This window comes from Coregonus lavaretus, assembly GCF_964263955.1.
Source record: "Coregonus lavaretus genome assembly, chromosome: 15".
Taxonomy (NCBI): Eukaryota; Metazoa; Chordata; class Actinopteri; order Salmoniformes; family Salmonidae; genus Coregonus; species Coregonus lavaretus.
Window position 1 is genome coordinate 3,227,961 of NC_140002.1, and position 17,254 is coordinate 3,245,214.

The 17,254-nt window shown below is 43.2% G+C and overlaps 1 protein-coding gene across 2 annotated transcripts in view; it reads left to right on the forward strand.

Annotated features, from left to right (window-relative positions):
* Positions 1 to 17,254, forward strand: part of LOC311142355 (clathrin interactor 1-like) — a 36,340-nt gene that overhangs the window by 11,554 nt on the left and 7,532 nt on the right. For both annotated transcript variants that reach the window (XM_084177993.1, XM_084177994.1), the window contains exons 2-7: positions 9,129 to 9,233; positions 9,349 to 9,445; positions 10,397 to 10,505; positions 12,391 to 12,564; positions 16,018 to 16,198; positions 16,555 to 16,789. In XM_084177993.1, coding sequence (XP_084034119.1) covers positions 9,129 to 9,233; positions 9,349 to 9,445; positions 10,397 to 10,505; positions 12,391 to 12,564; positions 16,018 to 16,198; positions 16,555 to 16,789 — 901 coding nt within the window. The remainder of the gene's footprint in view (positions 1 to 9,128; positions 9,234 to 9,348; positions 9,446 to 10,396; positions 10,506 to 12,390; positions 12,565 to 16,017; positions 16,199 to 16,554; positions 16,790 to 17,254) is intronic.

Genomic DNA, 17,254 nt, shown 5'->3' on the forward strand with positions numbered 1-17,254 from the left:
TTCTATGCTTCCTGTTCTTATGTTTTGTTTTTGCGTCTTTTACTTTTGGTTTTGTACACCAGCTGAAAATACAATATTTTTGGTTATGGAAAATATATTTCGCAGTGGTTTAGATAGTACAATGACTGCTTGTTTTGTCACATAAACTGAAATTACATTTTACATTTTAGTCATTTAGCAGACGCTCTTATCCATTTTTTACTTTTTATTTTTTCATACTAGTCCCCAGTGGGAAACGAACCCACAACCCTGGTGTTGCAAACGCCATGCTCTACCACCTGAGCCACACGGGACAAATTAGGCAAATTATTCTAATTTTTGCAACCAGGAAATGGCATAGCGATTTCTGTATATTGCATCTTCAGGAGTTATAAATGTTGGTAACTAATTTGTTAATGGTCAGTGGATTGCCACTTAAAAATGAGGTATCATTTTAGCAGTTATAAATGTTGATAACGCCTTTATAAATGTTCATAGGTCTGTTATGAACATCAACCCCAGCTATGTGCCACTAGATACTGGACAGAAGCCAGTCTGTCAAGGTAAACAATCTGACATCTCGCTCTCTGACCCTCAGTACTGGTGCACCACAGGGCTGTGTGTGCGGTCCCCCCCGCGCTCTTCTCCCTCCTCACGAACCAGTTTACATCTCAGGAGACCTCAGTTAAGGTCTTTAAATATGCTGACGACACCACCATAGTCGGCCTCATCACAGACAACAATGAAACGCAGTACCGCCGTGAAGTGGCTTGGGCGGTGACCTCTTGTAAGGAAAACGACCTCATGCTCTACTCCTCAAAAACCACAGAGATAGCAATAGACTACAGGAGAAGAAAGAACCTCAAGGCCCCCGTCATAATCACTGACCATCCAATAACCCTGACAGATTCATTCAAATTCCTCAGCACTTACATCAGCGACTCACTGAAATGGGACATCAACTCCAACCACATCATCAAGAAGGCCCAGCAGAGACTGTGCTTTCTAAGACCACTGAAAAAGTACAGGGTTAAACAGCAGCTGCTGGTTCAATTTTACACAGCCATTATACAGAGCATTCTGACATCCATTACAGTTTGGTATGGGAACACGGACCGTCACACTAAGAAGAGACTAGAGAGGGTTGTGTTGAAAGCTTCAAAGATCACTGGCTGGGACCTTCCCTCTGTGAGCTCTCTGTACACCAAGCGCACCTCCAAAAGTGTGGAAAAAATAATCAATGACAACCTCCCATCCAGCCAAGTACCTTTTTCAGTCCCTGCCCTCTGGTAGGCGCTACAGGTCATTGACCGACAAAACGGAACGTTTTAAAAACAGTTTTTTCCCGCCGCAGAAGTCAGAACATTGAATTACCAAAGTATTATGTGACAACATGCTAATAAAATATTGTATGCAAATAGACTGTGTGTGTGAATAGGTTCAATAGGGATAATTGTAAATATGCTTTTCCTTGTAGGTTTGTGTATTGTTCGATCTCCTGGCCAATATTAGGGTCAGGAATTCAGTCAATCTCCCTCCCTATCGTTAGCACTCTAGAGCAATAGAATTGGATCATATTTTTTGTCATCAATAACATGTGGAAGAAATTGCCAGCGGAGTGGAACTGAACTAATCTGATACATCATAGACTAAGTAGTAGAAGGAGCTGCATTTCCTGCCCAGTGAGAACAGGTGTTCAAGCTTTCAGACCTGACCACATTTCTGTTCCTCTCACACTTACGCTATATCGTCCATGGCCCACTCTGTGGTAATGGCTTCCAGAGCTGCCTGCCTAGCTCTCCTTTCAACCTAATCCCTCCCTGTGCGGGTGGGTCTGTGGGATTTATTGAGAGTGAGAGTGGAGGAAGTGTCTGTGTTTTCTGTCAAAATGACATTAGGGATGATTAGTAAAAGTGCTGGCAGCTGCAGGGATAGTCTCTAGGGCAGGTGTAGGCAACTAGATTCAGCCTCGGGTCGATTTTTGTCGGAGCGGATGGTCGGGGGGGGGGGGGGGGGGGGGGGGGGGGGGGGTGGAACATAATTGTAATAATTTGTACACTGTAAATTGACCAAAGAGATTGTATTTTCAAATATTTCAAAGATTATTTTGACACGATCATGTCTCTTTTTCTTCTCAGTGGGAATACTTGTAACAGATTTCCTAAATGAAATCATTTTTTTACTGAATTCATGGTGATTTTAGTGTTTTTTTACTAAAAACTAAAATTTCATTATTTTTTCAATGATCTACACAAAATACTGTGTCAAAGTGGAAGAAAAATTGTAATACTTATATATATATATATATATATGCAATTCAAATGCAATTACCAAAGTATTATGTGACAACATGCTAAGAACAGTTTTATTACACAGGCACAAGAACAGTTTAATGTTAAGTGTTAGTGAGAATGCTATATATATGTGTGTCCAAACCTTTGACTGGTAGTGTGTGTATATATATATATATATGTATATATGTGTGTATATATATATATATATATATATATATATATATATATATATATATATATATATATATACTACCAGTCAAAGGTTTGGACACACCTACTCATTCAAGGGTTTTTCTTAATTTTTACTATTTTCTACATTGTTGAATAATAGTGAAGACATCAAAAGTATAAAATAACACATATGGAATCATGTAGTAACCAAAAAAGTGTTAAACAAATCAAAATATATTTTATATTTCAGATTCAAATATTCAAAAACATACATCCTGTTTGCAACCAGACACTAAAGTAGTACTGCAAAATATGTAGCAAAGCAATTAACTTTTTGTCCTGAATGCAAAGTGTTATGTTTGGGGCAAATCCAATACAACACATTACTGAGTACCACTCCATATTTTCAAGCATAGTGGTGGCTGCATGATGTTATGGGTATGCTTGTAATCGTTAAGGACTGGGGACAGACCCGGCACCAGACGAATCAGTTGGACATGCCTTTGATTTCCATAGGGGGGCACGTTTTTTCACGGGACCTCCTATGTGTGCACGTGCTAGCACATTCCAAAAAAATGTAATGGCTGTAATAGTAGCTTAAAGACCATAGGCAGTCTTGTGAGTTTCAAGTTTGGTGAAGCTTATAATTTATCCTACCATTTCTACCGATCTGCGTGCCAGTTATGATTATTTTTATATGCGCATTTTCGTGGAATATTTTGAATTTCAATAATAGCGCTTTTGTTTCTCAAAATCATTGTCACATGGTGAATCGTAAAAATCTGAAGTAAAATATTAATCTAAAAGTTCAAATTCAACTATGGCGAGAGCACTAGCCTATGGACACATTGATCCACTGGCAGCTAAAGAAATTAGAGCATAGAACTCAGATGCTGCAGTAGGCCTATATCTTCCATTGTCAACTAAGTAAAATACATAGGCCTAAAGCCGACAAATTCAAACTGTCGAAAATATCCTGATAAATTATTTCAATCACATTCATTTCTCTGCTCCGCCTGTCTATCTGTCTGACTTGAGGTATTGCTATTGAAGTGCAACATTGTATCAAATCATCACTTGGGCTGGCCTGAAGCTGTTGCTAGCGAACTTGCAACATTGTATCAACTAGCCTATTCCGGGCCCTCAGAGATTCCTGCACCAGTGAGCTCAGGACAGAAAATAAGTTTCCACTGTATATATGGGATCATCAGATCATGATATTTTGCTCTTTCACACCGAGGCATGGTGATTATTGAGGCCGGGAGTGTTGAACACATTTTTTTTTTTTTTAACTGACTTCGTTAAATGTTTTATTTTTCGTTGACTTTTGTGAGGCGAAGAAAAAATAAGTGGTGTACGTGGTGAGTTAAGACAATCAGACATTGCCAAATGGACGCACCATATCTTTGCTACACTCCCCTTCTTCTTGATGCAACATTTTAAATAAGACACATTATCTTCACACATATTTTAGACGCTTTTCACTTGACAGCCGCATCGCAATCAGCTAGACCTATTGCCATGCTCACTACCCAAATCGCTTCCCAAACACACTTGTGATTTTTTTTCTCCCTTTTTCTCCCCAATTGGTAGTTACAGTCTTGTCCCATCGCTGCAACTCCCGTACGGACTCGGGAGAGGCGGAGGTCGAGAGCCATGCGTCCTCCAAACCACGACCCTGCCAATCCGCACTGCTTCTTGACACATTGCTCGCTTAACCCGGAAGCCAGCCGCATCAATGTGTTGGAGGAAACACCGTACAACTGGCGACCGAAGTCAGTTGCCCGACCCGCCACAAGGAGTCGCTAGAGCGCGATAGGACAAGGGAATTTCTAGCCGGCCAAACCCTCCCATAACCCGGACGACGCTGGGCCAATTGTGTGCCGCCTCATGGGTCTCCCGGTTTCGGCCGGCTGTGTGGGATCGAACCCGGGGCTGTAGTGACCTGCTGAAAGGTGATTTCATCTCCCAGTGTCTGGTGGAAAGCAGTGCCCTAGACCGCTGCGCCACTCGGGAGCTCACACACTTGTGATTTAAAACAATCCACTGCAAAAATGTTTTAAAGAAGCTAATGATCCTCTGTGGCTGTCATGCTCCCTGGTGTTTTGAATGATTTTATTTAGACAGGAGTAATTATATAATTTTGGCGAAACATCAATTTACTTTAGGGCAATCCAGCATCCTAAAAGTGCACTGTGCACCCGCCAACCTTCCTTTCCAATTTGCAAGAGGCTGAAACCAGAGATCTGTATATAATGATGAGATGCTCATGTCTCCGCCCTAAAAATGGGAGACTTTGTTGCGAAGGCGGGAAGGCAGGTGACAAGCTTAGGTCTGCATATTATTCCCATAGAAACGCATTGGGCTTATACTGGACAGATTTTGGCGAGAGTGAGCCCTCTGGCTTCTCCTCTTCCTCTCTGCTGAAACGATATCACCGGAGAAAGCATCAGAGCGAGCGAAACAGCGCCCCTCTATATGTAGTCCATGAATCTGATGCTGTCTGGACAGAAATAGTATGACATGCCATAGTATTTTGGTCCAGACAGCATCAGATACATGGTCTTTACATACTGAGACAGAGGGGGCACTATTTGGCTCGCTCGGATGCTTTAACTGAGATTGATGTATCTTTCTGTCTCAGCTTGTCTCGGCCAAATAAATGGTCTATATTTCAATATTTTATTAGGACTGGCAAGGAGGTAATGTAGGGTGCCCATAACTCCGGCCCTGACTGGGGAGTTCTTCAGGATTAAAAAGAAACGGAATGGAGCTAAGCACAGGCAAAGTCCTAGAGGAAATCCTGGTTCAGTCTGCTTTCTACCAGACACTGGGAGATGAAATCACCTTTCAGCAGGACAATAACCTAAAACACAAGGCCAAATCTACACTGGAGTTGCTAACCAAGAAGACAGTGAATGTTCCTGAGTGGCCAAATTCCAGTTTTGACTTAAATCTACTTGAAAGATGGCAAGACCTGAAAATGGTTGTCTAGCAATGATCAACAACCAATTTGACAGAGATTGAATAATTTTGTAAAGAATAATAGGCAAAAGTTGCACAATCCAGGTGTGAAAAGCTCTAAGAGACTTACCCAGAAAGACTCACAGCTGTAATCTCTGCCAAAGGGGCTTCTACAAAGTAATGACTCAGGGGTGTGAATACTTACACTACCGTTCAAAAGTTTGGGGTCACTTAGAAATGTCCTTGTTTTCCATGAAAACATACATGAAATGAGTTTGAATAGGAAATATAGCAAAATAAATAGGAAATGTAGTCATTGACAAGGTTAGAAATAATGATTTTTAATTGAAATAATAATTGTGTCCAGCCTTGCAAGACCTTTGGCATTCTAGTTGTCAATTTGTTGAGGTAATCTGAAGAGATTTCACCCCATGCTTCCTGAAGCACCTCCCACAAGTTGGATTGGCTTGATGGGAACTTCTTACGTACCATATGGTCAAGCTGCTCCCACAACAGCTCAATAGGGTTGAGATCCAGTGACTGCTGGCCACTCCATTATAGACAGAATACCAGCTGACTGCTTCTTCCCTAAATAGTTCTTGCATAGTTTGGAGCTGTGCTTTGGGTCATTGTCCTGTTGTAGGAGGAAATTGGCTCTAATCAAGCGCTGTCTACAGGGTATGGCATGGCATTGCAAAATGGAGTGATAGCCTTCCTTCTTCAAGATCCCTTTTACCCTGTACAAATCTCCCACTTTACCACCACCAAAGCACCCCCATACCATCACATTGCCTCCACCATGCTTGACAGTTGGCATCAAGCACTCCTCCAGCATATTTTCATTTGGTCTGCGTCTCACAAATGTTCTTCTTTGTGATCCGAACACATCAAACTTCGATTTGTCTGTCCATAACACCTTTTTCCAATCTTCCTCTGTCCAGTGTCTGTGTTCTTTTGCCCATCTTAATCTTTTATTTTTATTGGCCAGTCTGAGATATTGCTTTTTCTTTGCAACTCTGCCTAGAAGGTCAGCATCCAGGAGTCGCCTCTTCACTGTTGACGTTGAGACTGGTGTTTTGCGGGTACTATTTAATGAAGCTGCCAGTTGAGGACCTGTGAGGCGTCTGTTTCTCAAACTAGACACTCTAATGTATTTGTCCTCTTGCTCAGTTGTGCACCGGGGCCTCCCACTCCTCTTTCTATTCTGGTTAGAGACAGTTTGCGCTGTTCTGTGCAGGGAGTAGTACACAGCGTTGTACGAGATCTTCATTAGCCTTCATCAGAAATAGCCTTCATTTCTCAGAACAAGAATAGACTGACGAGTTCCAGAAGAAAGTTATTTGTTTCTGGCCATTTTGAGCCTGTAATCGAACCCACAATTGCTGATGCTCCAGATACTCAACTAGTCTCTAGAAGGCCAGTTTTATTGCTTCTTTAATCAGCACAACAGTTTTCAGCTGTGCTAACATAATTGCAAAATGGTTTTCTAATGATCAATTAGCCTTTTAAAATGATAAACTTGGATTAGCAAACACAACGTGCCATTGGAACACAGGACTGATGGTTGCTGATAACGGGCCTCTGTACGCCTATGTAGATATTCCATTACAAATCAGCCATTTCCAGCTACAATAGCCATTTACAACATTAGCAATATCTACACTGTATTTCTGATCAATTTGATGTTATTTTAATGGACAAAAAAAAACAAGGACATTTCTAAGTGACCCCAAACTTTTGAACGGTAGTGTATGTAAATGAGATATTTCTATATTTTATTTTCAATACATTTGCTACAAAGTGAAAACATGTTTTTTGAATTTGTCATTATGGGGGTATTGTGTGTAGATGGGTGAGATAAACATATATTTAATCAATTTTGAATTCAGTCTGTAACACAACAAAATGTGGAATAAGTCAAGGGGTATGAATTCTTTCTGAAGCCACTGTATGTATTGAACCCGCTGAGCCAATACATGTTAGAAGCCCCTTTGGCAGCGATCACAGCTGTGAGTCTTTCTGGGTAAGTCTCTAAGAGCTTTGCACAACTGGATTGTACAATATTTTGCCCATTTATTATTTTTTAAAACTCTTCAAGCTCTGTCAAATTGGTTGTTTGATCATTGCTAGACCGCCATTTTCAACTGTTGCCATAGATATTCAAGCCGATTTAAGTCGAAACTCTAACTTGGCCACTCAGGAACATTCAATGACGTTTTGGTAAGCAACTCCAGTGTATATTTGGCCTTGAGTTTTAGGTTATTGTCCTGCTGGAAGGTGAATTTGTCTCCCAGTGTCTGTTGGAAAGCAGACTGATCCAGGTTTTTCTCAGCCTGTGCTTAGCTCTATTCTATTTATTTTTATCCAGAAAAACTTCCTAGTCCTTGCCAACGATGAGCATATCAATAACATGATGCAGCCACCACCATGCTTGAAAATATGAAGAGTGAATATGTGCTTGAAATTCACTACTCGACTGAGGGACCTTACAGATAATTATGTGTGGGGTACAGAGATGGGGTAATCATTCAGAAATCATGTTAATCACTAACTATTATTGCACACAGAGTCCATGCAATGTATTATGTGACTTGTTAATCCTGCTTTTTACATGTGGGAATCTCAATACATGTGACTGGAAAACAGAGCTATTAGCTAATGCATACCATGAGTGAATTCTGAAAAAACTACGTTTTTTTTGGTGCCTTTTCATTCCTTTCACAATTGTGGAGTTGATCTGCCTTGTTGTTTCAGCCCACATGTTGGCCAACGTTACCATGTCGACCTAATTTAGAGCATAGCAGTTCTGTCTCCCATCACTCTAACCTTCCATTAGTTACATCTGTCAGGTGGTCCCCCTAATCACTCCCCCTCCAATCTGGCCCAGCTGAACTGTGGCAGGGGAGGTTAGAACGGCTGGTCCATGGGTGTGCTCTCCGAGTCCCTGGAAACATCGCCTCACATTTGTCAGTGATGAGCTGCATTAGCCCCGGCTCTGACCGGATGTCATATGTTTATTTCTTTCTTCTTCCCTCTGTTTTCTCAAAGCATTCTGTTGTCAGCTGGTTCGTTTTTCATCCCTGAGTGCTTTTGCGTGTCTCCTTTTGTGTTGTCATAATCCGTTGAAGCTGCTTCTCGAATCAGGATAGCTCTTGAGAACCCTTTTTACTCATCAGTCAATTTAATGACTGTCTTTATACACTGCAGTTGCCGCCCGCTCTGCCGCTCCTTCTGACAGTTGAGAGGAGAAAGTTGAGTAGAGCCCAGCTGTTTCCTGGCACTCTGACTGCTCTGCTCTGTGACTGGCAGGTCTGCTGATGGTGATGGGAGTGAAATGAGGCCTGACAGGAAATGGCTGATTGTTCTGTAGACTGTAGACTCTACAGTCTACAGAACTCTAGACTTTAGGGGCAACAGGAGCCCTCACAACCTGGTCCCAGAACAGGCTCAGTCTGATCAGAGGATTTAGCCTAGGCCCTTGCTGGACATCTAGGCTAAATCAGAGGTCTATTAAGACAAGGCTTACCACTACCTATCCTAACTCCACCACTGTAATACTCAAAACACTGTATAAGACCAGGAGCCATGCCTCATGCAGAATATCCATCTGTGCTAGAGGTCATAGTCCACATTGGTTGTCCACCAGTGTTATTCAGTGTGTTTTATTAACATGATTCTTGATGTAAGTCTAATGTGTCGTGTGTTTCCTGTGTCTTGCAGCACTAACGTGGTGATGAACTACTCTGAGATCGAGTCCAAGGTGCGAGAGGCCACCAACGATGACCCCTGGGGTCCCTCTGGACAGCTCATGGGAGAGATTGCCAAGTACGTGACAACCACAGCACAACGCTCAGTCCTATTACATTTACATAACTAGCCTAGTAGTTGTGGCTTCACCACTACTCTCTAATCCCATCCATGTTTCTGACGTGCCTCTCAGATCCACGTTCATGTACGAGCAGTTCCCCGAGGTCATGAACATGCTGTGGACCAGAATGCTGAAGGACAACAAGAAGAACTGGAGAAGAGTTTACAAGGTGCTGAGAGTCTCCGTTCCACTGCTCCTGTTTCATTCATTTGATCATGTTGACTGTGGTGAGGAAGCCTAGTGCCATGTTGACTGTGGTGAGGAAGCCTAGTGCCATGTTGACTGTAGTGAGGAAGCCTAGTGCCATGTTGACTGTGGTGAGGAAGCCTAGTGCCATGTTGACTGTGGTGAGGAAGCCTAGTGCCATGTTGACTGTGGTGAGGAAGCCTAGTGCCATGTTGACTGTGGTGAGGAAGCCTAGTGCCATGTTGACTGTGGTGAGGAAGCCTAGTGCCATGTTGACTGTGGTGAGGAAGCCTAGTGCCATGTTGACTGTGGTGAGGAAGCCTAGTGCCATGTTGACTGTGGTGAGGAAGCCTAGTGCCATGTTGACTGTGGTGAGGAAGCCTAGTGCCATGTTGACTGTGGTGAGGAAGCCTAGTGCCATGTTGACTGTGGTGAGGAAGCCTAGTGCCATGTTGACTGTGGTGAGGAAGCCTAGTGCCATGTTGTCTGTGGTGTGGAAGCCTAGTGCCATGTTGACTGTGGTGAGGAAGCCTAGTGCCATGTTGACTGTGGTGAGGAAGCCTAGTGCCATGTTGACTGTGGTGAGGAAGCCTAGTGCCATGTTGACTGTGGTGAGGAAGCCTAGTGCCATGTTGACTGTGGTGAGGAAGCCTAGTGCCATGTTGACTGTGGTGAGGAAGCCTAGTGCCATGTTGACTGTGGTGAGGAAGCCTAGTGCCATGTTGACTGTGGTGAGGAAGCCTAGTGCCATGTTGACTGTGGTGAGGAAGCCTAGTGCCATGTTGACTGTGGTGAGGAAGCCTAGTGCCATGTTGACTGTGGTGAGGAAGCCTAGTGCCATGTTTACTGTGGTGAGGAAGCCTAGTGCCATGTTGACTGTGGTGAGGAAGCCTAGTGCCATGTTGTCTCTAACTGTGTTGCTCCTCTCCTCCAGGCCTTGCTACTGCTGGCATACCTCATCAGGAACGGATCGGAGCGAGTCGTCACCAGCGCGAGGGAACACATCTACGACCTTCGCTCCTTGGAAAACTACCATTTTGTTGGTAAGCAATCATTTGGGGCTGGCGCTGCACAGCAGCACTGAAAGACCAAGAGAAGTGTGAAGGGTATTGATTAATTCCATAACCATCCCCATGCCGCTCCTCTAAACCAATCAGGATGTCCTCAGTGGTGAGGCTCTTGGTTTCAGATGGAACACCCAGGAGTATTCATTAGTGAGGAAGTTTCCATGGCCATAGCTGGAGTACTGAAGAGTCAGTCAGATGCAAGTCCATCACATTGTGGTTTTAAACCTGGTATATATGCACATATGTAATGTGGACAAATGAAGAGTATGTAAATCATCAAGTTGAGTGGCTCCTTGGATACCAACTGTATGCATTTGTGATTTGCTATGACAGAGGTGAAATGCTTGGATGGTTTTTGTACATGTTTTGTGTGCTAGGCCGAGCCTGCAGAGCTCGCCGTCTGTTTTCAGTGGTACAACAACACATGCTTTGGAGGGTAATGGCATCATAAGAATGTGAGAAACTCTGAAAATGTATGTTCCAAAAATGGATGGCTTGGTTCCTCTTATTTTTTTGTGGTTTTGAAAAAGCTGAGGAATGAGATCGCATCACCATCACTTTTAATATGCTCAGCTGTTTTGGAGGCACATGTTGCTTCAACCATTTTGGTTTCAGTTAATGTTGCAGTTAGAAGTTCTACATGTTTATGAATCTCAGAGCTGATCTACAAACAGCAGTTTCGTTTCCAACTTCATTTCACTCGACACAAATTAAACTTGGAGCCAAGTCACTGACCCTCAAAGAGTCTTCTTGTTATGGACGGAGTTCCAGTGACTGAATGATTCAAAGTACATCATTTGGTTAGACCAGTTACCTAGTAATGTCTGTTAGGGGTCTAGGTTTATCTACAGGCCAAACAAGCCTGACTAGAGAGACACACTAACCTCTGTTAAAGGTCACATACAGTTTAGGCACATTGAAACCTAACTCTTATTACATTCATCAAGGTAACTGTCTCTTTAGGATAGGTAGACGGAAATGTGGATTCTCTCTCTTTAGAAGTACAGTTTATATATCCTGTGGGGCTCAGTTGGTAGAGCATGGCGCTTACAACGCCAGGGTTGTGGGTTCGATTTCCACAGGGGACCAGTTAAAGAAAATAAATGTATGCACTCACTACTGTAAGTCGCTCTGGATAAGAGCGTCTGCAAAAACAAAAAGAGAGACATTCACAACTCTGCTAAAGTTGCCTCTGTGTTTCAAGCATTGGATATTGTGTTTTATAGTACACATAATCCAATACCATTTCAAATGTTACATGCAAATACATTTAGGATGATGGCATTTTATTAAATATTTGAGTAAGGGGCTAACAGATTTACTGTAGGGCTATTTTGAGTTATGCTAATCTTTTTTCATGCTTCGCTCTCAAGAATGAGCATTTGGTGCATGGCATGAGCACTCACTAGGCTCCGTTACATAAAGTCCCCGCTGAGACAAATACTGTCTCCAGGACAGGCCTGTTGTGGCAGGAAAACAATGGAGCCTGTGTTCCCCCTCCTGAAGGAGGTCTATAAAGGCCTGGTCCCAAGCTACCAGACCCTCATCCAAAGCTGCTTTGGCCTGGAGCTGGAGTGCACTGTTCTGTTCTGCTCTGCTCTCCCTCTCTCAGCCAAAACAAACGTTACTTTATTTGCTTCAGTGTTGACTTCCTCTTTAACCGCTTACACTATCAACCCTGTCACTGGAGAATAAGAGCTTGAGTTTATGGATGTTGTTGATTCTATTGTCAGTTTTCAATTAAAATGAACACAACCTAGTGTAATGTGGGAAGCCAAAAGTGAAATGATTTCCATACTTTAATTAGGTGAATGCCAGTGTATTAAAGTGTCCTATCCTGTTGTGTGTTCCCCCTCGCCAGATGAGAATGGGAAGGACCAGGGCATCAACGTGCGTCAGAAGGTGAAGGAGATGGTGGAGTTTGTCCAGGATGACGACCGGCTCCGGGAGGAGAGGAAGAAGGCTAAGAAAAACAAGGACAAGTACATTGGTGTGTCCTCAGACTGCACTGGAGGAGGATTCAACAAGACCAGCCGTAAGTGGCACCACACAGGAGGGAGGGGAGATTATCTGTGACGCTCTGTTAAAGCTGTGGAAGAGAATGTGGTCTCTCATTTCCATACTCTTACAAATCACAAAGCAAATATATTTGATGCTGTTATGAAGTTCATAAGGGATGTTCCCCTGTCAGCAGGTTTCATGTTAAATCCAGGTGTTTCAGACACAAGGCACATCGGGGCATATTCCATGTTAGCAGACAAACAAAAACACACAAGCAGATTTAATTTACCTCTAGTCCCTGTTTCTGTAATGTACCTCTAGTCCCTATCACTGTAATTTACCTCTAGTCCCTGTCACTGTAATTTACCTCTAGTCCCTGTTACTGTAATTTACCTCTAGTCCCTGTCACTGTAATTTACCTCTAGTCCCTGTCACTGTAATTTACCTCTAGTCCCTGTTTCTGTAATTTACCTCTAGTCCCTGTTTCTGTAATTTACCTCTAGTCCCTATCACTGTAATTTACCTCTAGTCCCTGTTTCTGTAATTTACCTCTAGTCCCTGTTTCTGTAATTTACCTCTAGTCCCTGTCACTGTAATGTACCTCAAATCCCTGTCACTGAAATTTACCTCTAGTCACTGTAATTTACCTCTAGTCCCTGTTTCTGTAATTTACCTCTAGTCCCTGTCACTGTATTTTACCTCTAGTCACTGTTTCTGTAATTTACCTCTAGTCCCTATCACTGTAATTTACCTCTAGTCCCTGTTTCTGTAATTTACCTCTAGTCCCTGTTTCTGTAATTTACCTCTAGTCCCTGTCACTGTAATGTACCTCAAATCCCTGTCACTGAAATTTACCTCTAGTCACTGTAATTTACCTCTAGTCCCTGTTTCTGTAATTTACCTCTAGTCCCTGTCACTGTATTTTACCTCTAGTCACTGTTTCTGTAATTTACCTCTAGTCCCTGTCACTGTAATTTACCTCTAGTCCCTGTCACTGTATTTTACCTCTAGTCCCTGTCACTGTAATTTACCTCTAGTCCCTGTCACTGTATTTTACCTCTAGTCCCTGTCACTGTAATTTACCTCTAGTCCCTGTCACTGTAATTTACCTCTAGTCACTGTAATTTACCTCTAGTCCCTGTCACTGTAATTTACCTCTAGTCCCTGTCACTGTAATTTACCTCTAGTCACTGTAATTTACCTCTAGTCCCTGTCACTGTAATTTACCTCTAGTCCCTGTCACTGTAATTTACCTCTAGTCACTGTAATTTACCTCTAGTCCCTGTCACTGTAATTTACCTCTAGTCCCTGTCACTGTAATTTACCTCTAGTCCCTGTTTCTGTAATTTACCTATAGTTTCTGTAATTTACCTCTAGTCCCTGTCACTGTAATTTACCTCTAGTCCCTGTCACTGTAATTTACCTCTAGTCACTGTAATTTACCTCTAGTCCCTGTCACTGTAATTTACCTCTAGTCCCTGTCACTGTAATTTACCTCTAGTCACTGTAATTTACCTCTAGTCCCTGTCACTGTAATTTACCTCTAGTCCCTGTCACTGTAATTTACCTCTAGTCCCTGTTTCTGTAATTTACCTATAGTTTCTGTAATTTACCTCTAGTCCCTATCACTGTAATTTACCTCTAGTCCTTGTCACTGTAATTTACCTCTAGTCCCTGTTTCTGTAATTTACCTCTAGTCCCTGTTTCTGTAATTTACCTCTAGTCCCTGTCACTGTAATTTACCTCTAGTCCCTGTCACTGTAATTTACCTCTAGTCCCTGTCACTGTAATTTACCTCTAGTCCCTGTTTCTGTAATTTACCTCTAGTCCCTGTCACTGTAATTTACCTCTAGTCACTGTTTCTGTAATTTACCTCTAGTCCCTGTCACTGTAATTTACCTCTAGTCCCTGTTTCTGTAATTTACCTCTAGTCCCTGTCACTGTAATTTACCTCTAGTCCCTGTTCCTGTAATTTACCTCTAGTCCCTGTCACTGTAATTTACCTCTAGTCCATGTCACTGTAATTTACCTCTAGTCCCTGTTACTGTAATTTACCTCTAGTCCCTGTTACTGTAATGTACCTCTAGTCCCTGTCACTGTAATTTACCTCTAGTCCCTGTCACTGTAATTTATCTCTAGTCCCTGTTACTGTAATTTACCTCTAGTCCCTGTCACTGTAATTTACCTCTAGTCCCTGTCACTGTAATTTACCTCTAGTCCCTGTCACTGTAATTTACCTCTAGTCCCTGTTCCTGTAATTTACCTCTAGTCCCTGTTACTGTAATTTACCTCTAGTCCCTGTCACTGTAATTTACCTCTAGTCCCTGTCACTGTAATTTACCTCTAGTCCCTGTCACTGTAATTTACCTCTAGTCCCTGTCACTGTAATTGACCTCTAGTCCCTGTCACTGTACTTGACCTCTAGTCCCTGTCACTGTACTTGACCTCTAGTCACTGTAATTTACCTCTAGTCCCTGTCACTGTAATTTACCTCTAGTCCCTGTCACTGTAATATACCTCTAGTCCCTGTCACTGTACTTGACCTCTAGTCCCTGTCACTGTACTTGACCTCTAGTCCCTGTCACTGTACTTGACCTCTAGTCCCTGTCACTGTAATTTACCTCTAGTCCCTGTCACTGTAATTTACCTCTAGTCCCTGTCACTGTGTGTCTCTTTTTGCAGGCCTCTGTTTGTCTGCAGTCTCAGAAGGCTTCCAGAATATCGCTCCTCTATTCCCGACAGACCTCTCCCTCCTTCCTCTCACGCTGCCTCCTCCTCCTCATCACTGATCTTTTGATTAGAGTGGTTTTCACTCCGGGGCCAATCATGTCTTCTCACATCTTCATCAGTGAGATTTCGGATCATGTTTGTACAAGAGAGACCTCACCACCCTCACCATGTAACAGAACATATCTTCCCCATATCTGTTTTTGATTCGCTGCTATTCCGATATCTAATCAAGGGGGCTGGCGGGTCCCTTGTCATTTCATTAGGATTGGGTTGGAGACAACTGATTGAAAGGCTTTATTTTCATGCGCCATTGATTCCTCCCTTTGATTCCTGATATCTTTGATTTGCTACTATGATTTCCCACTTCATTAGTCAAACCAGAGTTCCCATTTGTCAATTAATGATGTGGCGGGGGGGGATTATTTTTGTCACACAGGATCAAAATAACACTTGAGATGGAGACAGTCATCTGGTGATGCTCTCTCTGTTTCAGCAGACACACTGTAGCAGTGCAGTGTTTGTGTTGGCAATGGGCCCATTCATTTTCAATGCAGAATAACCAATTATCTGTTGCACATCTTAATTGGCATTCCAGATAGATGCAGTGCATTCCCACAACGGCTCTCATTAGGTTAGTGAAGTGAGGCTCACTCAGCATAGCTACAAAACACGTTAATGGTACCAAAACACACTTGATTTTTCAGCATAAACCTGTAAACCCTGTTTCTTCCCTCTCTGCGCCTCTCCTCCCCCTCAGCGGGAGACATGTTTGACTCTGAGCCCAGAGGGAAGTGGGATGAGGACTGGGACAAGAGCAAGGGAGCCTTCCCCTTCAGTGAGAAGCTGGGAGAAATCAGCGACAAGATCGGCAGCACCATCGACGACACCATCAACAAGTTCCGCAAGAATGAGAGGGATGACTGGCCCGACCGAATCAGGTATTCCTGAGTGAATTTAAGTGCAAAAGGCCAAAAGCAAAATGGAGATGTAATGCTTAAGCCAGCGTTTCCCAAACACGATCCTGGGGACCCCAAGGGGTGCACATTTTGGTTTTTGCACTAGCACTACAGAGCTGATTCGAATAATGAACTAATCAAGCTTTGATTATCTGAATCAGCTGCGTAGTGCTCGGGCAAAAAAGCAAAACGTGCACCCTGTGGGGTCCCCGGGACCGTGTTTGGGAAACGCTGGCTTAAGTCAATACCAATCTGTTTAATGATAGAGCATTTCTTTTTGAAAAACACTAATCTTCACACCTTTCATGTGTGTGTTTTGTTGTTCTCTTTCTCCCCAGTGACAGCGAGGAGGACAGGGTATCGCGGAACGGCCGGCCGGTGTCGGGGTCAGGAAAGCTGTCGGGGGTGGAGTTCAAAGACGAGACTGTTACGACCACGAGGATCCAGATCAGCCAGGCAACGGAGACCACCACCACACGCAAGCGGGGCGGCATCCGCTCCAAAACCGTGGACCTAGGGGCCGCTGCACACTACACAGGGGACAGGGCCAGTCTGAACGCAGACAACGTAAAGGTACCACTGACCTCCCTGTATCTCACTCTGACCCCTGACCTCCATGTATCTCACTCTGACCACTTCCCTAGGCTACTACTGCATGTCAATGTAGGCCAATAGGATGTGTAGACTCAACAGCACCTGCTTTTGAAGCCTATAGAGAACACTGTTGAGTTGTCTGCGGAATCTATTTTCATCAGTGAGTTTTTATAGAGACTGGAACACAAGATGGTGATTATTTCCCGTGGGACAGAAGGCAAGCTGTGTTTCATCTCTTCTGACTGTCTAATGACATGATAGAAGTGGATGGCAGCAGGAACAATGAACAGTGGAGCTCCTGGGCTGCCGAATCCAAACTGATTCTAGACTAGTGCTGCTCTCTTGTGGCAGCTTTAGGAAGTGTAGCACCCTGTTTTATTCCAACTCAAATTAAAAGTGAACAGCTTGTGTGAGAGTGTCCTTATCTCATTCTCTGTGTTCTCT